The following is an 18254-nucleotide window of genomic DNA, read 5'->3' on the forward strand; positions in this document are numbered from 1 at the left end:
CGCAGCTGCCACGCTGTCCTCAAAAACGACAAGAACGACATCGCAGTAGTCAAGAAGTTGCTGAGAGAAGCCAAGGTCGAATGGCCCCGGCGACCCTCGCAGCCGGACGTATTGCACACGCTCTTCTATTCGTCCATTCGCCTTCGATGGAGCCCCATCTTTAACATCGAGATAGAATCCACGAAGACCTACGCAACGCGGGTCTTCCTGATGCCGTACGAGGATTTCGAGCTCGTGGCGCGCAAGTACACCTCCCTGAAAAAATCGGAGGCTGCTGAAAGGCGTGCCTATTTCGATGTACTCGCCGACGAATTTGGAGCGTCCGCAGCCGACCAGACGGTGGTCAGCTTCGAAGAAGTCGAGAACACCCTGCAGGTCATGCTGGATCCACTCCTGGACGCCATACTCAAGTATAGGAAGCCACTGGCCATCAGCACCGCATGGCTGTACCGGCCGGGAGCCGATCTGAGCAAAGCGCGCTGGCAATCGGTGCTCACCTCGTACGGCGTTGAGGGCCGCGAGACGGTCATCTACGAGACAGAAGCGCTATCGTTCGTTACGGAGTTCTTCACCCTGTGGGAAAGGTACGGCGAGGCTATGACCGAAATTCTGGTGTCTTGGTGCACCGTGCAGGTGGCCGCACAGTACGCCAATCACCGGCTCGTCACCAACTATTACGGCACACAAGATGCGGCGCACTTACAACACGGCGCCTTCTGTCTCAGCAAGGCTTACCTCATCGCTGGTTTCTCCGTGTTCGCTCCGTATGTCAGCAAAGAAATGAAACCGCCAGCCCGCGGCGGCGCAGAGGTCATCGCCCTTTCTGTGCGACGCGCTTTCCTCAAGAGGCTCATGAGGTGGCAACACTACGAGCCAGAAAGGATCGTCTTGGGTGATTGGGATTCTGTGTCTGTTGTCTTTAGCCCTTTTGACAGCGATGCCACGAGCATCGGGAACGGTAGTCGTTCCTACCCGGATATGGGGGAGTCCCTGGCGGAGAACTGGAGAGACGCCGCGGTGCCGCTCGACGTCATGCGATCTGACATGGTTTACGCCGCTCTGAAGCACCTAAAGCTACACGTAGTGCTCGACTACGACTTTCTCCTCCTGCCGTTCGCTACGGCGTTTCCGAACTATCATCTCAACGCCGCTGAAGCCATCAAATACGCCGGCGTTGGCAAGGAAGTGGCGCTAGCATTGAGCGATGCTTTTCTAGACACCTATGCACGCTTCAAGGAAGCAAAAAAAGCTATTGAACGTGCCTCCATCTGTATGGCCGGTGCGCCAGACTTTGGCAGCGACCTGGAAGCGATCGCGCTTAGCGTCCTTTTCGACGCCTTCAGGAGCGCTTTGGATGACAAAGATGTTCGGCTCGTAGGGCTCAACGACTACACGGCGTCGCAGATTTTTTTTATAGCGTCGTGTTACGCGAAATGTCCGGGAAGTTCTGACGGCACTCACGAAGACTGCAATGTGGCATTGAGGTACGTCGATGCCTTCGCTGACGCCTTCAGATGTCCTCAATTAACGTATATGAACCCCGCCGACCGCTGTCGCCTCTTCTGACACCGGCTTGGACTTGACTGTTTTGCAAATTGGTTCTCGAACTTTGTGCATTGCGCGCATGAGTGTTGTGTGACTTTAATGCGGTGCAATGATGTGGCAACGCGGAAGAAGAATCAATGCATGGGACAGAAACGCTTTCTAATACTGGCGAATGCGTTTTGTCAAGCTGAACGAAATGCTTTTCTGGCTTCGGGTTTTAATAGTCTTCGGGCTTGCAATATTATGCGACGCCTGCTTGAGTGTTTTAAAGTATATCGCATAACCAAAGGCTGGCAGCCGTATTCCGTGCATCCAGTGGCTCTTTGAGAAAACATGTATTGTACGGACATTAATTCTGATCTGACACATACGTGGCATAAACTGGCAACTGCTGCTCATGTCACCGAGCTGCAGTTTGGCTGCGTACATGACATAGAGAACCTTTCCAGCGTGTGGTTGGTGTCAATTACACTGTATAACGTGAAAAAAAAATGGGGGGGGGGGGGTGAGGGAGGGATGGTGAGTGGGAAAGGGGGCAGGTGTCTGGACATTAATGTGCTTGTTGATTAGCTGTAGTCTCACCGCATTCGTTCGTTCTATGTCATACAGGTCTCATGGCGCGTATCTACATGCAAATGTTCGGCAGGCCTCGTATTGAACGGACAGTGTCTGTCGAATTACTGTTTATTAAGCCTGATTACTGGCCTGCTAGAGCATAGCTTCCTTTCCATAGTTAAACACATTGGACTGCAAAGGGAGATAACCGCCATCGAGCCGACCAGAGTATTAGATAGTGGGATGTGATTTAAAAAAGCATGCATTGGCAAGATAGCTTCGGAAATCGGAGGGAGACAACTATCTTCCATGCGGCAAATACTCCTGAGGTTATGGGTCCGAGTATTGCGATGCATATATGACAGGGTACGCGGGACGGCGACTTGAAGTATCTCTGCAAACAGCTTTTTTCGAGCAGTGGTCTCGACGACAACGACGACGACAACGACAACGACGACGACAACGACGACGACAACGACGACGACAACGACGACGACGACGATAATGATGCATTCATAGGCTGATACATTCATAGACATAAAAAGGCATAGTACACTTTCCTAACTGTTCGCACGGTGATCTACACCGACGCTGTTTGCATATGTCAGGTATTTCAGCGAACACTTTCGTATATTTTTAAATATTGCCTGCGGCACATAGCACAATCCTAGTCCATGCTCTTGTATTACCAGAAGAGGCGTTCATCACTGGTATAAACAATTGAAGTGCATAATTGATCCATTAGGTTTTAGTTTATTACCTTATGGCACATATTGCAATTTACAAATTCTAGCCCGGGATTTCGCAAGGCGCATCCACTTCGAAATAATTCTCAGGATGACACCACTTTGGAGTAATTGATTCCCGAACTTTACAGATAAATGCATCTGCGTTCCAGTTAATTTTGTACTTCAATGCATAAAGCGACGTTTTGTTAAGAAAGTAAGAATGACAATGCATTTTCCCTGCAAATTTGACAGCGCATATCTCACAAATGGCATCATCCACACAATTCTTTTGAAGCGGGTATAATTTCGTAGTCTCACCCACTGGAGTGTGCAAATTGCAATATGTGCCGTAAGGTGATTAGCTTAAACCCTAGTTAGTTTTTACTAATTATTCAATTATGCATTTCAATTCTTTGTGCAATGAAAGTCCGCCTCTTTGAGTAGACTAGGCCATGGACTAGAGTTGTGCTATCTACCACAGGATATTAAAAAAAAAAAGTTACAAAGTATTCGCTGGAACACCCTCGGGCCTTTATATCAACTCCCTGTGAACATTGCGAAGCAACTGAAGAAAGTTTAAAGAATCGGCAGACTTCAGCAATTGCTCTGGCATTGAGCTCGTTCAGTGCAGTGAAATAGCAGGAGGCCGTCGTTGCGTTATATATATATATATATATATATATATATATATATATATATATATATATATATATATATACATATATATATATATATATATATATATATATATATATATATATATATATATATATATATATATATATATATATAGGCTACCACTTATAGAGTCTGTGGGATGCAACGCAGCTAAAATTACCACGTGCATGCTGCGTGACAGCCCAATCTTTAGCGCTTAGCGCTATTAAAGCTGCACCGTATAGCCACAACGTGTTGCATACTCCAGAGTAGCGTATGCCGAGTTGTATCGACGTCTGCCTATCGAAGCTCGACCAACGTTACTATTGGGTAGCGTGGAGTTGTCGGCGGACAGCAGTCATCCGGTAGACCATGGCGACCGGGCAAGGACGAGACGATTTCTAGTGCGAAACTTGCACGGTTTATTCAAAGGTTGATCAAAGATGATGACAAGAGAATGAAGTGTTCAAAAGTACATTTCGGAGCCCCTTAAGTAGGCTCTATACAATCGTGGGAGGGCTCTTGCTTCCGTCGACGTCACGTGACCGGCACAGAAAGAGGGCCCCTCCTCCTTTGGTTATACCGAGCCTGCTGAAAGGAGGAGGGCGGCCCGCCTCCTCGAATTGTAGACGCTTGTCCGTCTCCTTTGCGCGTTGCTGGTTCGTGGAAGTTCTCCTGTAGAGTTTGACCGATCGAGGAAAGGGTCCCTCTAAAGTCGCACACACAAATACAAAAGAGGCCTGTAAACACTGCGGGGCTTCCGCCAGACCGGCAGACACTCGAAATGATCATGGCGAATTAGGAAGTCACGCTTCATTCGGACGAGGAATGGTGGGTGAAGGTCGGGTGAAATTCCTTTCTGCTCGTGGTGCCAGAGGCCAACCGTTACAAAGGCCACGAGTTCGAATCACAATGGCGTTAGTACGTGAAATTTTCTTTTAAGAGGAAGCTTTAACTCGACGCCAGCTCCGATTTCTCTATTAAAATACATGTACAACGGCGAAATGCTTGCCTGAGAAAACCGTGGAATCGAGTTGAATGAAATTTATTGCAGTTGAAAGAGAAAATTAAATTGTAGCTGTTAGACTGGGGACGACAACGGTCCCACAAATCTGATGAGGCTACTTTTCGGGTTTTGAACGACCCTCTACGAACATAACAAAACCACGCGCGAGAGGAAAACCACACGAAGATGAGTCTCGCGTAACTAAGACGCCGTTAAAAAAGAGGTGTTTTCTAACGCAAGCTGTCGTAATTTTTGCGTCATTCCTAGTTAATTAGATTGTAATGGCTAATTATTTCCATTTCAATCACTATATTTAGGGCACAGATGTTAACATTACGTGTTTTGAATTGTAACGATTTGAAATGTTTGCGACAAACTGTATATTGCGTGGCTCTCCTTTTCCGGCGTGGTAAAGAAGGCTTTTTGCCGCGCGTTCCGCGTGTCACGTGGTATATTGGTAAATAGGGTGCTCCTGCTAACGTTAAGCAAGCTGTTCAACGAAAAAAAAAGAAGGTAAATGAAGTAAGATGCAAGATACGATGTTAATACCTACATTGTGAGTCAAAATCCGCAGATAACGGCGTCGTCCGTCCAGGAGACAAAATCAAAATAACGACGCTTACTATGTGGCCCCAGTATATGCGGCTCACAGTATAACGGGACGCTAGTTACGCAGCCCGCTATTATGAGGCCCGGTTCGTCAGCCCGAATATTTACGTGGTACGAAAATAAAAAAAAACAAATTCGGCAGAGACAATTAAGACTGCTTATGTGTGGCCATGCGACAGTATTATGCCCTTTGTAGATCTCATAGCACATTTTATACACTCATGACGTGGCACCACCTCCTCCCCATTGGCTGCGCCGTCACGTGCTTGATGAGTGAGTGAGTGAGTGAGTGAGTGAGTGAGTGAGTGAGTGAGTGAGTGAGTGAGTGAATAAACTTTATTGCAGGTCCGGCGAGGACGCGAACCCATCGTGCACCCGGCTAGTCCCACGTCGGGACCGGCAGGTCTAGCCCACTGGCCCGGTCGCGGGCACGCCGGACGGCCAGGATTTGCTTTTCTAGAGCGGGGCTACGCAGAAGCGAGTCCCACTCCTCCTTGATGAACTTGAAGTAAGTCGACCCGCACTCCCAGAGCATGTGAGGTAGAGTGGAGGTCTGGCCGCAGGACGGGCAGGCGTCGTCGCGATACACGTCGGCGTAAGCCTCGTGGAGAGCGGAAAGACACGGATATGAGCTGGTCTGTAGAAGCCTAAGCGAAACGGCTTGCGCCCTATTCAACTTGGGGTGAGGGGGTTGAAAGACCCTTCTGGACATGTAGAAATATTTAATAATCTCGTTGTAAGTAGCGGGAGCGTCCCTGTGACCGTAGAGAGGAGGGGAGTCAGTGCTCCTTATAGAGGAAGCGCGGTCGGTGAGGTTGCGCGCAGCCTCGTGGGCAGACTCATTGAGGTTCGTGGGAGCACCCTCGACCGATCCTACGTGAGCGGAAAACCAGTGAATTGAATGGTTTGTGAGAGCATGTGGACTCGAGCCGCTAACAAGACGAACTGCTTCCTTGGCGATGCAACCCTTCTGAAATGCCCTAACTGCCGTTTTCGAATCACTATAGATTTCGGACCTACGGCCGTCTAGCAAGGCGAGGGCGATGGCGACTTGCTCGGCGACTCCGGGGTCTGAAGTGCGAATCGAGGCGCTATTGGAAATCGGTCCGCTCGAGTCGACCACAACGACGGCAAAGGTCTTCCCGTCACTGTACTCCGCGGCGTCGACGAAGCTTGCTTTAATGTCGTGTTTCTTGATCTGTTTGAGGATGGCTGCTGCTCTGGCCTTGCGTCTACCCTCGTTGTGGACGGGATGGACGTTTCGGGGCACAGGGGCCACAACGAACTTGTCTCGAATGCACCTAGGGATCGGGGTACTGACAATCGGGAATTCCGCAGGGTGGTAACCCAGCTCTTCGAGGATGCGTTTACCTGCCGCTGTGGTGGTCAGGCGACTGAGCTGTGCGCGTTCTTGGGCTTCGGCAATCTCCTCGGCGGTGTTATGTACCCCGTACCCCCAGCTTCAAGAGATCCTCGGTATGGGTCCTGATGGGTAGCCCAAGAGCCCTCTTGACTATTTTGCGGATAAGAACATTGAGCTTGTCTCGCTCCGCTCTGAGCCAGTTGTGTATAGAAATCGTGTACGTGAAGTGGCAGAGTACAAAGGCATTGATCAGCCTGAGAAGGTTGTTTTCCTTCATTCCTCGATGCCGGTTTGCGATTCTGCGAACGAGGCGGAAAGCGTTGTCCGTCTTTGCGATGATCTTGCGGAGAGCAGTTCCGTTCCCGCCGTTGAATTCGACAACCATGCCCAGGACCCGAATAACGTCGACCATGGGTATCATCCTCCCGTCACAAGTGCGAAGTCTGATGCTGCTTTCGGAGACTGGCTTCCAATCTTTGGGTCTGCCTCCCTTCTCTTTTCTGTAAAGTAGGAGCTCCGATTTGGCGGGGGATCACGTGCTCGATGAGGCACGCAATAAGCCACACGTTTAATCAGCCAGAACGAGCCACAGTGGCGCCGGCGAAGCATGCTCGCCTCGCACCGCGGGAGCCCGGGTTCAATTCCCACCCAGCCCAAAATGTAGGAAACTTGTTTTTCACAGCCCTTAATTTAATTTGTTTACAGGGAACTCGCTCAGGAATTAGATGTCCATCCGAGCATTTTTTTTACGAGCTTTTACTCTTTGCGCCGTCGGCCATGTTGGGTACTATATTTCGGTCACGCCGACTATACGACGGATTTTCCAGTAATGGGGCTTATAATGCTCTCGCATTGAAACTACGCTTGCGAAGCTGCCTGCTGTGTAAATGGTACATTGCTATGTGGTACAAAAGTTCGAAATACCGAAGCTTACCGTGCAGCCTGCCAGGTGAATGGGATTTTGTTGCGCGATACACAAGTTCAAAATAATGACCCTAGTAGTGAGAAGTGTGTGTGTGTGTGTGTGTGTGTGTGTGTGTGTGTGTGTGTGTATATATATATATATATATATATATATATATATATATATATATATATATATATATATATATATATATATTGTCGCAGTACAACGCGGACAGTAGACAGGGAGACGTTCAAGAACCGCCGGACAACTTGTTCAAATACAAAACAGGCCAGAGACACGTCTTCTTCGTTCTCGCCGAATCCCACTGACCCGTTAATGTCCCTATCTTCGTTGTCGTCTGCAAAAAAAAAAAAAAGAAGAGCATGCTCTAAAAGAGCATCCTCCCGATGCTAGACCAGCAGTGTCACTTGCGGAATTAAGGGCCTCTCGCATAGTTATTCGCTCACATACGGCTTCATGCGGATAACGTGCGCAAGTTCAGGACGGTGCGTGCGGCGCCGCGTACAATTGGCACTATCGGGGACGACCTCGTACGTGACGTCACTGAGTCGGCGCAATACTCGATCTGGTCCGAAATATCGCCTTAACAGCTTCTCGGAGAGGCCTCGTTTCCGTATGGGTGTCCGAACCCACACTCTGTCGCCGACGTCATAGATTACTGTTCGACGGTGAAGATCATAGCACCCTGCGTCGTAGTCTTGCTGCTGGCAGATCCGCAAGCGCGCTAGTTGCCGAGCCTCTTCTGCGCGTTGCGTAAACACATCGGCACCGTATCAGTGTCGTCAAAGTCATGTGGAAGCATCGCATCCAACATCGTTTGTACATCCCTTCCATGAACAAGGGTGAATGGAGTCATGCGCGTCGTCTCTTGTTTCGCCGTGTTATATGCAAAGGTGATATACGGTAGGATGTCGTCCCAATTTTTATGTTCAACATCCACGTACATGGAGAGCATGTCTTCAATTGTTTTGTTTAGGCGTTCTGTTAATCCGTTGGTTTGTGGATGGTAGGCGGTTGATTTCCGATGCGCCGTTCCACTTAGCAGCAAGACGTGATCAACAGCGCAGCCGTGAATGTGGTTCCTCGGTCTGTTATTACGACGGTTGGTGCGCCGTGTCGCAACACAATGTGCTCAACTAAAAAGCGCGCCGCCTCGGCTGCTGGGCTTCTCTGGATTGCCTTTGTTTCAGCGTAACGTGTGAGATAGTCGGTTGCTACGATAACAAAGCGATTCCCTGCAGTAGAAGTAGGAAGTGGACCCAATATATCCATTCCGATTTGGTCAAATGGTCTTTGAGGAACCTGGACGGGATGCAGGAGGCCGGCTGGTTTCGACGGAGGCCACTTGCGCCTCTGGCAGTCGAGGCAAGTGCGGACGTGATGTTTCACGGTGGTGGTAAGTCTCGGCCAGTAGTACCTCTGATGCACTCTGGCCAACGTTCTCGTGTAGCCTAAGTGACCAGAAGTCACCTCGTTGTGACAGCTTTGAAGTACTTCCGTACGAAGAGCTGCAGGAATGACGAGCAGATAGGGGGTGTAGGAATTGCACCGCTGGCACGAGTTGTTGCAACCTCAGTGCTGACGCCCGTTATTGCAAATGGGTCGCGAGCCCCAAGGGTAGCGTTGGCCTGGCGGCCTGGGGCACTGGAAGCATCCGAAGGTCCCGGCAAAGCATGAGTCAACTGGTAACAGAACAACTTGTTTATTCTAACATCGCAAAAGAGCGGCCAGTCAGGTCGACCGAAATGAGAGACGGGAGAGCACGTTACTCAACACAAGAAATCGGAGCCTCTCTCGGCGTCCGGGGGCACCTGCTCTTATAGTCTCGGAGTCGAGGGCAAGAGGGAACGCCTGATAGAGGCCCACGTGACGCGCGGCACGGACAAGCTGAGAGACACGTTGGGACGAGTGTAGTGACGCATCCGCCGGCCCGGCGCCGGACAGACCTCCTCGCTTCACACTTGGGGAGCTCCTCTCCCCGGCTGCCGCGCTTTGACAAGCGTGGGCACACACACACACACGCACACACGAAGACACGTGGCACTGAAACACGCCTGGACGCGCTTGGCGGGGAGGCTTTGCGGGAGCTCCGAACGGGCCAAAATGTCCTCCGCTTTGAACGAAGCCCCGGCGGCCGTTGCATCCGCGCCGGCTATACCGCGCGTCGTAGGCGAAACGTAACAGGGGACCCGGTCGAAGAAAAGTTTCTTTTGTAGAGGACTTTGGCGCACAAACAAAACGACAACAGTCCTCTTGCGAAAACTCTAGGCGGTTTCGTGGATCTGCCCTCTAAGTAATTCATGAGTTTTTTTTCCTCTTCTTCTTTCTCCTTTTATTCCCTTTACCCCTTTCCCCAGCACAGGGTAGCCAGCCGGTACTTACACTGGCTAACCTCCCTGTCTTTCCTCTCGTTTGTCTCCTCCTCCTCCTCCTCCTCCTCCTCCTCCTCCTCCTCCTCCTCCTCCTCATGAGTTCAAGCAACTCAGGGTCGTCCCGTTGTTGTTGAGCGATGGTGGATGTGTCCAGAACACAAAGAAATGCGGAGTCTTCTTCTGGTGGAGCAGACGACTCTATCGGCGATCGAGACAGGCAGTCAGCATCCGTATGTCGTTTCCCCGACTTGTACTTGACCGTCATGTCAAACTCTTGTAGCAGTAGGTTCCAACGCGCTAGTCGTTCCGAAGGGTCTGTAAGGTTTGTCAACCAACACAGTGAATGGTGGTCGCCGATAACTGTGAAGTGGCGGCCATACAAATATGGGCGAAATTTCATAACCGCCCATACTACGGCGAGGCATTCCTTCTCAGATGTGGAATAATTAGGCTCTGTGCGTGAGAGTGTCCTGCTTGCATAGGCAAGTACTCTTTCTATGCCCTCCTGCTGCTGCACAAGAACAGCTCCCAAGCCAACATTGCTGGCATCAGTGTGGAGCAATGTAGAAGCGGTCTCATCAAAGTGAGAAAGCACTGGAGGTGTCTGGAGACGTTCCCGAAAGTCATTGAATGCACTTTGCTCTTCGTCGCCCCATACAAAAGCAACGTCGTCTCTCGTCAGGCGAGTTAACGGCGACGCAATGCGAGCAAAGTCCGCAATAAACCGCCGGTAATAGGCACAGAGCCCCAGGAAGCGCATGACAGCCTTTTTATCGGATGGTACGGGAAACTGTGATACGGCGGCAATTTTCTCAGGATCTGGGCGAACACCTGCGTGGCTGACAACGTGACCGAGAAACTGTAGTTCCGCGAAGCCAAAGTGGCACTTCTCCGGCTTCAGGGTGAGGCCGGCGGACCGGATGGACTGCAGAACCGCTTCAAGCCGTTCGAGGTGTTCTTCAGAAGTTGCGGAGAACACGATGACGTCATCCAGGTACACTAAGCAGGTTTTCGACTTCAGACCCGAAAGCACAGTATCCATGAGGCCCTGGAATGTAGCAGGGGCAGAGCACATGCCAAAAGGCAAGACTTTAAATTCGTATAGGCCGTCTGGCGTCACAAAAGCAGTTTTTTCACGGTCTCTTGGATCTACCTTGATTTGCCAATATCCGCTTTTTAAGTCCATTGAAGAAAAGTAACGCGCGTGACGAAGCCTGTCGAGTGAATCATCTATACGGGGAAGCGGGTACAGGTCTTTCTTTGTCACTTGATTTAGTTTTCGGTAGTCCACGAAGAAACGCAAGCTGCCGTCTTTTTGCTTAACTAGAACTACAGGAGATGCTCAGGGACTCGTTGATGGTTGAATTACGTCGTTGCTCCTTCACGTTGTTGTGAAGGAGCAACGTAAACAGGGATAAGTGTGAACGTAAGCTTATTCATTTTCACAATTAAGCAAACGTACTGGTTGTCGTCGTGAGGCGGGACTGGGTGCAACACGTATGTCAGATCACATCTAATATATACAATTATCTTGCTCACATCACCACAGGTAGAAGACATGAATACATCATAGCCAGAAATGCGTATAACATTCTGCACGTTCGGTTCGCAAATTACGAGGATGGGAAATCGGTTTTCGAAGACATAGTGTCTAAAATCTGAAATTCTCGATTTGAGACCACGGGCATTCCACTGCAATAGAGATGCTTTCTTGCCTTCTTTGTGGAAGGGCAGCGATGGGGGGCCATGGTGTTATGCGATACTTTCAAGTACTGGAGTCAGCGCGTCGAGCACTTGCATTGCGCTACGAGCAGCCGGAGTGTCCATGTTTGTCAGTAATAGACGCATGAATAGCAATCACTTGTGAATCCTTGTCTCGCATTTGGTCAACTGAAGTGACCTATCACGTTAAGTGGCGAGTCATGTGCTGTGGCTCTGGCGCGTGGCATGTCTTCGGCAGTGCTGGCCCCACCTCACTTGATGAAGCATGAATAGCATGACCACTTCTTTCGTTGACATTCGTGTTCTTAGTGGAGACAGATGGAACAGGAGGCGGCGCTGCCAGACGAGACATTTCCCTTGAACCGGAAGAGGATTTCGTAGACTTTCGTTTCCGGGAGCGATGTCGCCTTATCGCTGCAGAAGCACCTCTGTGTGATGATCTGTCTCTGGCCATTTTTCGCAAGATTTTCTGCTCTCTCTTTAGGCGTGGACAGTCTTTTGAGGATGCAGCGTGCGAGCCTTGACAATTTGGGCACTTTAGCTACGTTGCACGGCAAGTGTCAGTGTTGTGTTGTTCGGAACATCGTGGGCATGTGGCTATATTTCGACAGACAGCACTCATATGTCCAATTCTTTGACACCTTCTGCACTGAAGTGGTTTGGGTACGAAAGGTCGTACCACATGCCGAAAGCGGCCGACCTTTACATGTGGTGGTAGGCAGTCACCATTAAACACTAGCCTTAAACAGGTCGACTTGCCAAGGCGCCGAGCTTGTAGTAAGGCAACACCATCTGTGGCAGGTTTGATTAAAATTGGCAGGTCGCTGTTACTTATCGATGTGTCAATGTCAAAAACGACACGAGCCGTGGTTTCGTTGTCCTGCGGAATGAGGTAGTGGGCATTGATGTTGCCCAGGATCTTCACTGCCATCAAAGTATTGATTGCGCTCTGGTTGCGGACATCAATAGTCAGGATGTTCTTTCAAGTATTAATTCTGATATCCTTGATTTCTTCTGGAAGAAGAGCCTCCAGAGAAACGGAAATCGCTTGTCTAATAAGGTGGTTGAGGTTCTCGGCAGGTGTGTCCGGCACAAAAAGAATTGTGTGCGCCGATAGCCTTCGCTGTGGCATGACGGTAGACTTACCTGACGAAGACCGTCTTCTGATGTTTCTTCTCTTGGCCTTGCGATGTACCACTTTTTAGAAGCCTTCGTCATCTGAGGCGTCGTCGCTTGAGCAGGAGTTCAGCACAGTGTCCTCGCTGTCCGCTTGACTAGGAGGGCAATTTCTCTTCCTCGGGCCGGTACTTGCCGCAGCAGTCCCATCGCATCGGCAGCCTGCCGATTCCACTCCGATTGCCGTGGCAATGGGAGCGGCGTTTCCCAGTAAAACACGGGAAAAATCCGAAAATACTGCAGCGCGAAGGAACAGCGGTCTGTTGTTGTAGGTGTTGTAGCCTGTGATGCGTGTGGCTCCTACCCACGATGGGGGATTGATGATGATGATGAAGCCTCAGTTAACGGCACAAACCCGCTGTGGGGGATAGGCCACGAATCGGGTGGTAATATGATTCAATAAGCAAAATAAAATAAATTGGTTAATCAAAAGGTAAGGTAAATTATGATTAATGATAGTAAGATTGGCCAAGAAATGGCTGGACTCACTTCGTCTTCCTTTCTCTTGGGCAAGTAATGTCCGCCTCTCCGAATAATCCAGCTGAAGGAGTAAAACTATATAATCTGCGACCAGGCGATTTAAACAAATTCCCGAAAATTTAAAGATCAGCCCGTATATGACACCATCTACCCGAGCGAGCTTCGCCAACTGTGCAGATATGCAAAGCGCAGACGTGCCTCATCGTCTTGTCTCGCCAGCCGTTCACAGCGGCCGATCCCCCGTAGTGGGTTGAGCCGTACAAATAAGCACCAAGTCAAACCAAACCAAATTGCTCTGTCGTTCGATAGGCCCTTTCCTACAATGGAAGAAAAGGCGGCTGATGCGACTAATGTGTTGGACGCCGAAGCCTCCCGTAGCGTCGACGCCTCTCGCACTCAAGAGTCGTCGCGAGGAAAGCGAAAGCGTCGTCGTTCGAAGAAAGCTCATAAGCAACCCGGGGACTCGGCAGCTGCGCCTGGTTCACTGGACAAGGGCACGAGAGGCAGGGATCTCCGGGAACAGTCTTCAGTTACACCTACCGAGAAGAGCTCGAGCAGCAAGCTTGAAACCACGGAGAAGACCACCAATAAAGAAGAAACCAAAGAACGGAACCGGGACAACTCTGCGCCGGTAAAGAAGCTGCAGGGTGCCGTGGAAGGCACTCAGAACCCAGGAACGGATCGCGTGGCTCAGGCTCCATCCAGCGTCGGGAACGCGGAGGCCCCACAAACGAAAGCAGTCGAGTCTGCGCCTCGAGGCGATGTTAGCCAAACGCCGGAGGTGAGTGCATGCGTTATCATTGATTAAATGTATATAAATATATCTGTGGAAGTATACGAGAAATGCTCACATTATTTTCTCGCAAAGGAACACTACAGCTCGCACGAGAGCGTCATGCCTTCAGTTTTCTCACAGTCTATGTAAGGACTATATCCCATGAATTCACGAATTAGGATGAAATTAAATTGCGCAAGCGTTAATTTTATCGCATGCCGCTGAAGACCACATTGAAAGGAAGTCACGTTGATAGTGAATTTTCATAGCGTAATGTCAGTGACATTAATTAAAAAATTTAATTTAATCACTGGTTCAAAGCACATACGCATGTTATTATTCCCAATAATAATAATAATAATAATAATAATAATAATAATAATAATAATAATAATAATAATAATAATAATTAATTATTAATGATTATTAATATATTAATATTATTAATTATTATTTTTTATACGCCCGTTATGACAGTGTGGCGAGGAAACAGCCTTGAGAAGCGTACAGCAAATACTGAAAACATTGGAACACGTTAAGTAAGCATTACGAAAAAGAAAAACACTTTATTGCGATAGCAATTACATGGACACTCCAGGCGTATTTCTACCGTTGCCGTCGCCGTGAGGCTCCGTGTAAATTCCAAGGGCGATAATATCGTCGTCGCGTGCCGTATGCTGTATGTGCGAGTGAAAGCGTGCGAGGGTGAGCCGGCGAACGAGGTTCAATCTCGCGTGCAGGAGCGAGAAACGAGGGCTGGATAAAGCCCCTTAAACTTCGTAAAGTAGCGACACTCCCCTCCTCCGCTTTCACTCCTCCTCATTTGTCCTCTTTCACGCTCCCTCCTCGACCTTGGCGCCGTCTACACTGCTCGAGCGTAGCAACGGCGCCAACATGAGCTCCTCGCCACTCCGTAGACGCTTCTCGAGCAAAAATGGCGCTGATGTACGGCGCGAGGGCCCACGTGATGCTATTAGGCCAATAGCGACGCGGCGTCGGCCATGGCTCGTGCGCGCGAGCAGGAGGCTGCATTCTTCAAAGCTTGGCACTACTTTACGAAGTTTAAGGGGTTTTAGAGTTAGAAGCCTGCCCTCTCCTGTCGCGCACGAAGCAGGGGGATCAGGCGAGGGAGAAGGGGCGTACTTCTCCGGCGGCTGCTAGGGTGCCTCGATGTCCTCCTCGCCCACCGCTCCGTACAGAGTGGGGACAACTGCGGCGTCTTCGAGGGCATTGGGCTTGCGATTGGTGGACGCCGTAGTAGACAAATGTTTAAGAACATTGGCAGTAGACGCCTTTGACAGACGCTGCAGGGATGCGTTGCAGGCGCTCGTGTCTCTTAAAAGCGCTCTGCGACGTGGCCAATGTGCGCGTCCGCGCGGGCCTCGTCTTCAAAGCGATCTGCGATATTTGCAGAGCGCGCGTAGTGCCTGTAGCTTCATATGCGCTGTGCTTGCGACGTTTATTTCGCGTTGAAGCGAGAGATGTACAAAGGTCAATTCGCTTGTTGCTGCTGCGATTTCTCAATCCCGCATTTCGACAGCGAGTTTCCGCGCTCATCGAAAGAGATGTGTTCACCTTTACCTGTGCGCGCGTGAGACCGCGCTTGTGACACAATTTAGTTAAAACGCGTTGGTGGGCTAGTTGCTTTGAATCTATTAGAGAATGTGTACGGACGACTGAACAAGGATTAAGAAAGAAGCAAAAACTACGTTCTCGTTGAGTTACGCTTACATATTCTACCAATGTTAATTTAGTTAGTAAGCGAATACTTACAAGTTTATACGGACGCTAAAGCTGCTATCCTTACTTCGGACAGCTATCCACTAATTTGCTATCGCAATCGGTGCTTCGCCTTTCGGGCGAAACTGCGACTTTCTTTTTACTGCAATTGGCTGGCAGATCGCGGTACGTGGAACATATTGTGAAACATGATAGTACACTCGGCACACTGAAGTGAAATGGAGGATTGTTGAGTATGCCGAGGGGGTCAATTAACCTGAAGCTCAATGTAGGTGGTTTGTTCCTTGCCGCTTTACTGGACGAAACCGACAAATAAATGTCGCGTACCACAACTGCGCACGCCATGACTTAAGGGTTTATCCGTTAACCGTTAAGGTTTATCATTAAGATTTGTTCTTGTTGCACAATGTGAAATACATTCTCGCCGATGGGGCGTTTCTTTTTGTTTTTTTAATACGTTAGCATTAGGAGTGTCAAAGTGGGAAAAAGTGTGTGTGTGTGCGTGTGCGTGCGTGTGTATGTGTGTGTGTGTGTGTGGTGAAAAGGAGCTGTAGGCCTTGTATATGTATATGTATATATACAAGGCCTATATATATATATATATATATATATATATATATATATATATATATATATATATATATATATATATATATATATATATATATATATATATATATATATATGTGTGTGTGTGTGTGTGTGTGTGTGTGTGTGTGTGTGTGTGTGTGTGTGTGTGGAGAGAGAGAGAGAGACATGCGTAGAATTACCGCGCAACTTTGAGGTTCAGGATCCATCATTTGAACCGCATTAACCACATCGCAAAGTGTTCAGGAGCTCACTCGACATACGTACTGCCTCTTCTAGGAGCGAAGTGCAATCGACGAGATATATATGTTCACTCATGCTTACTCAGACTCATCGGCGCTCATTCATGTTCATACCCTCGTCCAATCATAGTTTGTACTCACACATTATTTCACCTCTGGGAAATCAATATAGAGCGAGTATGAGTCTGCGTACTAATGAGCGAGTACGTTGCAACTGTGATTTCCACTGAATCTAAAAGCTTTTCATTATCAATGAAAGGCATATAGATGTTATACTTCATAGATTTATCACATTCATCGTGAACAACAACAACAACACATCACAGCCTTTTGCGTAAACTCAACTTTAATGCTGACCCGCATGCCCCTTTAGTACGATGTAAATCGAGAGCCTGTGGTGTATATTATGGATTTTTTTGTCTCACAGGAAAACAGACAGCGGTGCCGGTATTTCAACGACGTGAAGAAAACAGTGGCCCTGACGGCGGGCTTGATCACCGTAATCTTCATCATAATCATCGGACCTAACGGCCGCAAGCCCGGCGGGTATGTTACGTGCGACACCGACAGCTGCAACCTCTTGGCGCAGAGGCTACGCGCGTCACTTAACGCGTCCGCCGCCGTACCGTGTTACAATTTCAAGGAATTCGTCTGCAACGGGTGGCGACGCCAGAACACCTACAGCGTTCGCCAAAACATGACGCTTACCGCACTTTACGCGCTAGCGGGTCTGGCCAACAGTGTCAGTGTGCCGACCAAAGGCCAGACGACTGCCCAGAAAGGCGCAGGCTTCTTCCGCAGCTGCTACGCTGTCCTCAAAAACGACAAGAACGGCATCGCAGTAGTCAAGAAGTTGCTGAGAGAAGCCAAGGTCGAATGGCCCCGGCGTCCCTCGTAGGGCTCAACGACTACACGGCGTCACAGATTTTTTTTATAGCGTCGTGTTACGCGAAATGTCCGGGAAGTTCTGAAGGCACTCGCGAAGACTGCAATGTGGCATTGAGGTACGTGGATGCCTTCGCTGACGCCTTCAGATGTCCGCAATTAACGTATATGAACCCCGCCAACCGCTGTCGCCTCTTCTGACACCGGCTTGGATTTGACTGGTTTGCAAATTGGTTCTCGAACTTTGTGCATTGCGCGCATCAGTGTTGTTTGACTTTAATGCGGTGCAATGATGCGGCAACGCGGTAGAAAAGTCAGTGCACGGAACAGAAACGCTTTCTAATACTGGCGAATGCGTTTTGTCAAGCTTAACGAGATGCTATTCCGGCTTCGGGTTTTAATAGTCTTCGGCCTTGCAATATTATGCGCCGCCGGATTGAGTGTTTGAAAGTATATCGCATAACCAAAGGCTGGCAACCGCATTCCGTGCATCCAGTGGCTCTTTGAGAAAACATGTATTGTACGGACATTAATTCTGATCTGACACATACGTGGCATAAACTGGCAACTGCTGCTTATGTCACCGAGCTGCAGTTTTGCTGCATACACGACAAGAGAACCTTTCCAGCGTGTGGTTGGTGTCAATTACACTGTATAACGTGAAAAAAAAAAAAAATGGGGGGGGGGAGAGGAGGGATGGTGAGTGGGAAAGGGGGCAGGTGTTTGGACATTAATGTGCTTGTTGCTTTAGCTGTAGTCTCACCGCATTCGTTCGTTCTATGTCATAAAGGTCTCATGGCGCGTATCTACATGCAAATGTTCGGCAGGCCTCGTATTGAACGGACAGTGTCTGTCGAATTACTGTTTATTAAGTCTGATTACT

The 18254-nt window shown here is 49.2% G+C and overlaps 1 protein-coding gene across 1 annotated transcript; it reads left to right on the forward strand.

Moving 5' to 3' along the window:
• Positions 1–13095: 13095 nt before the first annotated feature.
• Positions 13096–18035, forward strand: LOC129384792 (uncharacterized). Its single transcript, XM_055070380.1, has 2 exons — positions 13096–13922; positions 16914–18035. Exons 1-2 carry the CDS (start codon positions 13464–13466, stop codon positions 17382–17384), a joined length of 930 nt encoding a protein of 309 aa, XP_054926355.1. The 5' UTR covers positions 13096–13463; the 3' UTR covers positions 17385–18035.
• Positions 18036–18254: the final 219 nt, after the last annotated feature.

Source organism: Dermacentor andersoni, chromosome 5 (genome assembly GCF_023375885.2).
Source record: "Dermacentor andersoni chromosome 5, qqDerAnde1_hic_scaffold, whole genome shotgun sequence".
NCBI lineage: Eukaryota > Metazoa > Arthropoda > Arachnida > Ixodida > Ixodidae > Dermacentor > Dermacentor andersoni.